Source organism: Cynoglossus semilaevis, chromosome 6 (genome assembly GCF_000523025.1).
Source record: "Cynoglossus semilaevis isolate Cse_v1.0 chromosome 6, Cse_v1.0, whole genome shotgun sequence".
Taxonomy (NCBI): Eukaryota; Metazoa; Chordata; class Actinopteri; order Pleuronectiformes; family Cynoglossidae; genus Cynoglossus; species Cynoglossus semilaevis.
The window spans coordinates 528,668-536,298 of NC_024312.1; the positions used below are offsets into that span (position 1 = coordinate 528,668).

At 40.9% G+C, this 7,631-nt stretch overlaps 1 protein-coding gene and 1 long non-coding RNA gene across 2 annotated transcripts; one reads left to right on the top strand and one right to left on the bottom strand.

The window, feature by feature from the left end:
* The first annotated feature begins 140 nt into the window (after positions 1 to 140).
* uba2 (ubiquitin-like modifier activating enzyme 2) lies at positions 141 to 5,959 on the top strand. The gene is made up of 17 exons (XM_008311028.3): positions 141 to 428; positions 1,203 to 1,286; positions 1,445 to 1,515; positions 1,630 to 1,694; positions 1,788 to 1,888; positions 2,167 to 2,288; positions 2,430 to 2,497; positions 2,656 to 2,777; positions 2,905 to 3,004; positions 3,135 to 3,286; positions 3,750 to 3,843; positions 3,986 to 4,098; positions 4,190 to 4,345; positions 4,445 to 4,541; positions 5,011 to 5,116; positions 5,207 to 5,349; positions 5,428 to 5,959. The coding sequence occupies exons 1-17, from the start codon at positions 288 to 290 to the stop codon at positions 5,640 to 5,642; spliced, it is 1,950 nt and encodes a 649-aa protein (XP_008309250.1). The 5' UTR covers positions 141 to 287; the 3' UTR covers positions 5,643 to 5,959.
* Positions 5,960 to 6,372: 413 nt separating this feature from the next.
* Positions 6,373 to 7,413, bottom strand: LOC103379468 (uncharacterized). Its single transcript, XR_521587.3, has 2 exons — positions 7,024 to 7,413; positions 6,373 to 6,978 (listed from the first exon to the last, which is right to left on the bottom strand). It is a non-coding gene; the product is annotated as an uncharacterized LOC103379468 (long non-coding RNA).
* Between the last annotated feature and the right edge of the window lie 218 nt (positions 7,414 to 7,631).

Sequence of the window (7,631 nt, forward strand, 5' to 3'; positions counted from 1 at the left end):
CCAATATATAATTACATTAATACACCGTAAACTACACTTTAAACCCTAGAAAATGTCTTTAAATGGGTTAAAAATCAAACCTGCGTCGTAAAAAATTAATTTTCAGCGACCCAGGAAACGGCGCTAAGGTAACTTAAATGTCAATGCACGCATCAAAATGCAACACATGAAGAAGAAGTCGTGGTGCCGGAAGTAGGTGTGTTTGGGTTTCTGGAGCAGAAGAAGCTCACTGCTAACTACTAGCATCCCGGTGCCACAGGTTCTGGTTTTATCTCTAGCCTATCGTCATGGTCCATCTGGTGGGTTCCCTCCGTAAAGAGTTAGTGGACTCCTTGTCCACATGCAAGGTGCTGGTTGTTGGAGCGGGAGGGATCGGCTGCGAGCTCTTGAAAAACCTCGTCCTCACCGGCTTCAAGAACATCGAAGTGGTCCGTCACATTCATGTTTATGTGTGTGTTAGCCTGTTAGCATGGCAGGTCTTTGTCCCTGCCCCGGGGGTTGTTGGGGCTCAGACTAATTCCTGAGACGTGGCTTTGGTGCCAGTAAACATGTGTCCAAATGGTTTGTAGAGTATTTATGTAGACCAATGCGTACTTTTGTGGACATACGTATTATTCATTTTATTCAGGTTATTATTTAGTTCTATTCAGGGACATTTATAACTATGTTTTGGCGCCATTAACATTGCTAAGTTAGCTCAACTTCTTTGTAATGTTAGGGCTACGTAGGCGACAAAAAGCGAACCTACGAGCATGGACTCATTTGCACAGTTTAATATTAAAAAATCCACACCGTCTAAACTTATATTTTAGAAAATTAAAATAAGTTTTACGTCTTTTTCTCTTGTCTGTATATCATTTTTTTAAATAAGATTCATTTAGAATACGCACCAGGTAAATGGTGCACAGTAATTTAGGGAGACCAAGGAAGAGCAAGTAAATGGCTCCCTTCTCAAATGTTTTTATATTAATAATAAGTTATTATACATGATGGTTACAATAGAGTAATTATAACCAGTATCACATTTAAAGAGAAGTTTTTTAGTTTTTTGTTACTAGAGAACCTAGATTCATTTTCCAAAACAAAACAAAAATAGTATTCACATCAACAACAAAGTAAAGTATTTTTTCATTTTACGATTTACCAAAAAGATTTACTGTACATATGCACGACTGACATGGAAACCTAATTTATTTTGACAGATTGACTTAGACACAATTGATGTCAGCAACCTGAATCGTCAGTTCCTCTTCCAGAAGAAGCATGTTGGCAAGTCTAAAGCACAGGTATGTAAATAGCTAACTGAAAGTGAACATTTAGACTTGTCTTTGTTATGCAATGCTATGCAGTTGTCTTCCAGGCGTTCTGTATTTTATGTGTAAGTACACCCCCAGGGCACTATGTCAGTATCTCTACATTCAGAGCTGTTTTTCTATTATTGCAGGTGGCCAAGGACAGTGCCTTGCAGTTCTGTCCCACTGCAAATATTACTGCATACCATGACAGCGTCATGAAGTTAGTCACGTTTTTCTTCTGTTTCTTTTACTTCTCCTATGATTCAACCTTATTTGAAGTTTTCCTGCTGCTCAATTTAAAAAGTTAATGGTCTCTCTTTAATTGTTCCTTCAGCCCAGACTATAATGTGGAGTTCTTCAGAAAATTCATGCTGGTGATGAATGCTCTGGATAACAGAGGTATCCCCGCCAAACTGTAAAAGCTACAATAATTTGCTCAACAAAGTTAAAAAAAAAGTTGTGGAGAATTTAAACCATATTTTGTCTCTGCAGCGGCCAGAAACCATGTGAACAGAATGTGTTTGGCGGCTGACATCCCTCTGATAGAGAGTGGCACTGCTGGCTACCTGGGACAAGTCGCGGTCATCAAAAAGGTAAGGTTAAACATACCAAAGAATCACGATACAGGGAGAATAATACGATATATTACGATGTTCTCTAATACTTACTTTTTTTAACAATTTAACTGTAGTCAAAGTGTAGTAAAGACAATGCTGTTCACAGTATAAGAATTAAATTAACTGCTACTTACGATGCATTTTAGTCTATAAATTAAGCAGCTGCCAAAGGTTCAGTTTCAGTTTGTAACAAAAAAAATGTCTGACCTCCTGAACTCTTATCTTTTTGTCTTCCATGTCGTTTATTCTTACAGGGAATGACTGAGTGTTACGAGTGCCAGCCTAAACCTACTCAGAAGACCTTTCCAGGTTGTACCATCAGAAATACTCCATCTGAGCCCATACACTGCATTGTCTGGGCCAAGTATCTCTTCAAGTGAGTTTGTGTGTTGAAAAAAATGTGTAGCTATTAATAACAAATGTGGTTCAGCTGTAAGAAACCAGCTTTAGAATTGACAGGTGCCAGCACCTGGTTCTTATGATCATGTTCTATTGTCCGTCTTCTTTTCCGCCACAGTCAGCTTTTTGGAGAAGAGGATGCAGATCAGGAAGTTTCACCTGACACGGCAGACCCAGAAGCTGCATGTGAGTCACATTTTCCTTTGGTCTCTGTCCTGGTTATTAAATTTGAATTTATTGGACAATTATTTTTTTCCCCCAAAAAATGTCTGAGCCTACTCACCTGTGTCTACTGTACTGTACTGTACACAGGGAACCCCGAGCGTTTACTGTACTGTACACAGGGAACCCCGAGGAAACAGCGGCTCGTGCCACTGCCTCAGAAAAAGACGGGGACATCAAGCGTGTCTCGACCAAGGAATGGGCTCGGTCTACAGGATATGACGCCGTCAAACTGTTCAACAAGGTAAAAAGGAAGAACATTTTAATGAGTTATAATGATCTTTAATCGATGTGAAGCCATGGTGAGTCGTGTGAGTAATGCGTCATCATCTAAATCTTGATTTTAATTTTTGATTGTGTTTCTTGTCCAGCTTTTCAAAGATGACATCATGTACCTGCTGACCATGGACAAGCTGTGGAAGAAGAGGAAAGCCCCGACACCTCTGGACTGGCAGCAGCTGGAAGACAGTGGTATGTGTGTGTGAAGACTCTCCAACAGTAGTAAATAGTTAAAATAGCCACATTTACATGAAGCTGGTCGTTGTATCTGTACTCTGTGTAACTGTCAGTATTTACACCTAAATTCCCTTTTTTGGCTCAGTGTGTCCTGAGGAGCAGACTGCAGGTTCGGGTCTGAAGGACCAGCAGGTTCTGGGTGTGTGGGGTTACTGCCAGCTCTTCAGGCACAGTGTGGAAACTCTCCGCTCACAGCTGCAGGAGAAGGGCGAAGGTGCCGAGCTTGTTTGGGACAAGGTACAAAGTCATTTGTGGACCTGTGTAATGTTGTTGACCAACATTGCATCACCGGTGTGTTTGTAATTGTTTGCAACAGTTTGTTTGCTACGGCAGTGGTTCCCAACCCATTTTTGGCATGTGACTATTCTGCAGCAATGTATTTAAATTCCTGGCGACTCCACATGGGGTCATGACCCCTTGTCTCTGTTGCACAGAAGCTTAAAATAACCATTGAAATTTAACTGAAGTTTTACCTTTGCTTTAACTGACTGATACAAGTTGACGTTGCCACAGACTTTTTCAGGGTACTTTTTCAAATACAGCCAAAACAGCAACCAAAAATATCGGCCCAGGTGACATTGCATTTGAATAACTTTTGTATTAGAGCTGCCAGAATGAATCAGTGAACAGAAAATGTTAACATCAAAATGACTAATTGACTGACACACAGATTCACTCCCAACTGTCCTTTTGTCACCAGGACGACACTCCAGCAATGGACTTTGTCACAGCAGCGGCGAACCTTCGTATGCACATCTTTAGCATGAACATGAAGAGCAGGTTTGATGTGAAATGTAAGTTTGTTTTTTTGTGTTCTCTACAACAAAACAGTGTATTGCAATATGTTGATTCGCTAGAATCTTGTCAATACACACCCCAACTGTTAAGCAATTAGGTGTTATATTTTAAAATTCCTAACATTTCATTTCTCTCCAGCCATGGCAGGAAACATCATTCCGGCTAGTCCCACAACCAACGCCATCATTGCTGGTCTGATTGTCCTGGAGGGACTGAAGATCCTGTCAGGAGAACTGGAATCTTGTCGCACGGTAAGATCAGCCACAGACTGCATTTGAAATTCTTGATCCAAAGCCGGATATTAAGGATGCCACATTAAACGTAACAAATCTCTTCCCTCAGATCTTCCTGAACAAGTGTCCCAGCCTGAGGAAGAAGCTGCTGGTCCCATGTATTCTGGACCCACCTCGGCCTAACTGCTACGTCTGCGCCAGCAAACCAGAAGTCACAGTGAAACTCGATGTCCACAAAACCACAGTCCTCTCTCTGCAGGACCGGGTACATGAGCCCACCATATACAGCAACTGTGGGGGGCGGGGGTTGAAGGTTTGAATGTGACGAGCCGAGGGTTTTAATCGCTCTTCTTTTTGTGCTCAGATTTTAAAAGAACGGTTTGGGATGGTGGCTCCAGACGTTCAGATAGAAGATGGAAAAGGGACAATTCTTATCTCCTCTGAGGAAGGCGAGACCGAAGGTGAGAGAAGATCCCACCCAGATGACATAAATCAGCTGGTTATTGTTACTAGTACTACTATGAGTTCAAAATTGTTTTATTATGCTGTTGAAAGTTGTGGAAATGGTTACAGTAAAGTTCAAACCGAAGAGCTGTAAGTCCCCGTTTGGCCATGTGAGGGCGCTTTATTATCACATTTTGGTCAAAGACAGAGTTGCTCAAATACAAACCCTGTTGGTCGGTCATTTGTCTGAGGGCTGGGAGGGTGTTCCCAAAAAATGACATGCGATTTTTCACTGAGGTCCATTTAATATAAATGGTCGAGGCACAAACAGTGATGCTGTTATATTGACCCCAACCCCTAATTAAAATAAAATATTATAAATGTTGTTTTCATTTTAAACATCCGATAAAACGAACAAATCAAAACTCCTACAAAGAATCTAAAACAAATGCATTTTTGTTTCAATCTTTTTTTTTTTCCTTCCAGCCAACAACAACAAATTTCTTGCTGACTTTGGGATTAGAAACGGCAGCCGCCTGCAGTCTGACGACTTCCTGCAGGACTACACGCTCCTCATCAACGTCCTGCACACGTACGTCTCATGTTCATGTGCAGTGTTCTTCGTGAAATACACCGTCCTCTCAGGGTGAACCTCTGACAGTCTTTTTGTGTTTGTTGGCAGTGAGGAATTGGAACGGGACGTGGAATTTGAAGTAGTGGGTGAAGCCCCTGACAAAGCTCCGCCCCCACAGGCAAAGCAGGAAGAGGTTAACAGCATTACCAATGGCAACAAAGACTCCGCCCAGCCGTCCACCTCCTCTAAAGGTAAGCATCTGACAAACTGATTAAACAGCGTGGACTCATTTGTCTCGTGCGTAAACCACGGTGTCCTCCCTCACGCAGCTTCTGCAAACGACGACGATGACATCATGATCGTCGACTCAGACGAGGAAGAAGGCGCGTCGTCCGGCTCTGCAGGAGCCAGCAGCGGCGTCAAGAGGAAGCACTCCGACACGGAAACCGGAGAGACGTCCAGCAAACGCCCTCGGACAGGGATATCAAGTGCAACAGAGACCACGGCTGACGAAGACGACGATGACATCATCGCTCTGGATTAACCCGTCCTCCATCGTCTCCTGAATGACTGAGAACTCTTAAGAAAAGTCCCCCCCCCTCCCCCACAGACAGTAGGCTGAAATAGACCACCTCTTAATGAAGAACAATTTACTGCCCTGCTCTACCTTTTCTTCGCTCGTCCCTGCCAACCTCTGTGTTCGTGCTCCTATCGTCCCGTTGTTGTCCACACCAGGCTGTAAATAGACTATTCACTTAAAAACATTTTTGAAAGAATACATGCAATCTCTTTTATTTTTACTCATTCCTTGTCTCTTAAGAATATAACATGATGATTTAAAAAAAAAAAACAAAGAAAAAGAAAAAAAACAAAGAAGTGCTTTTTTTGTATTTTTATAAATGTACTCTTAATGAAGAACAATTTACTGCCCTGCTCTACCTTTTCTTCGCTCGTCCCTGCCAACCTCTGTGTTCGTGCTCCTATCGTCCCGTTGTTGTCCACACCAGGCTGTAAATAGACTATTCACTTAAAAACATTTTTGAAAGAATACATGCAATCTCTTTTATTTTTACTCATTCCTTGTCTCTTAAGAATATAACATGATGATTTAAAAAAAAAGAAAGAAAAAGAAAAAAAACAAAGAAGTGCTTTTTTTGTATTTTTATAAATGTACTGTATTTCTCATGCTACACAAGTCAGGGTGTTTGTTTATTTGTGCATTTTGGTCAGGTTACACCAGAAGTAAAACCAAAAGATTTTCAGGGGTTGTGATGTTGTGATTTTGAAGGGACGGTTTAAAAAGAAAAAAAAAAAGAAAGAGAAAAGAAAAGGATGAACAGACAATTCAAGAGTCTGTGCTACTGTAGTACAGGTACCTGCCAGCAGGTGTTGTTCATGACTTGACTGGGTCAGAGAAGCACAGAGACACAGGCCAGGGCAGGATTTAAGCCACGTTGTGATTTTGGAATGTGAGTTTGCTACCTCTTTTCTAAGACCAACTCAATGTGGCTGCATACCAGTTATTATACCCGCCATGACCAACACAGTCAGATCTTAGTTATTTATAAAAAATAAAAAATGTTTGCAGTATAGTGGGGGCAGTAGAGCTCCCTGTGACTTTACAGGTTCAGACTAAGCACACGCTGCTTAGACCCAAGCTATTTGTAGTCAATGTTTTAACAGTGGCTTTGTATCAGTATGTAAACTGTGTTCAAGAAAAGATGTGATGGTTTCCTTTTGAGAGTTTTGCAGACTGAAATGAAGATCCAGACTTTTGCGTTCGTACTGCGGAGGTGAAACCAGACCGTGGGTCGTTTGGTGAAGCTTTTTCACGTCCAGACCGTATCAACTTGTATCAGCTGGCCCTTTCTGATTTAAACCTCTGTGCCGTAGGAGACGAGCGGCTGGCCCTTTCTGATTTAAACCTCTGTGTCCACAATTTCATATTTCATTGTGTTATGACTTGTTCTCTAGAGGCTGTAAAGGAGCCGTTTGGACCAATTTGATGAAGACAATAAATTCAACAATGCAGTTCTGCCTTGCTTTGTCTTCTCACTGACTAGTCAACTGTTGTTTCTGGTGAATTTCAGAATTTCATTGTGTTTTTGTTTTTTTTAATCTAAATATTTTTGGCAAATGTCAAGCTGTTTAATTTATCTTTCACGTCTTAGCTAGTTTAGCCACTTTATTTATTATTATTAATTTTTTTGTTAACATTTATTTTTATAAGTTTGCAGTTAGCTATTTTAGCCACTTTGCCTAGCGTGTGTATGGTGCAGTTAAAACCAAACTTAAACTTAAAAAATAAAAATAAACATGACATAAAAAAAGCCTGATTTGTTTGCTAATCGCTCAGCATCATCAGGGATTAAAGTCCGCTACAGTCACATGATCAGATCTAGCTATGTACACAGTGTTACAATCCTAAAAAATGGTGACCTTAAAATTAAGAATAGCAAGCTTTGCTTTTTCTTTGCGTTTTACAAACAACTTTACACACATTAACTGGAATTACTGCCAACTGCTGAATCTA

Coding starts and splice junctions, on each gene's coding strand:
- uba2 (XM_008311028.3), top strand. CDS start 288: ATGGTCCATCTGGTGGGTTCCCTCCGTAAAGAGTTAGTGGACTCCTTG. Junction 2,498..2,655: donor GGCAGACCCAGAAGCTGCAT/GTGAGTCACATT, acceptor TACTGTACACAG/GGAACCCCGAGGAAACAGCG. Junction 4,346..4,444: donor TCCTCTCTCTGCAGGACCGG/GTACATGAGCCC, acceptor TTTTGTGCTCAG/ATTTTAAAAGAACGGTTTGG.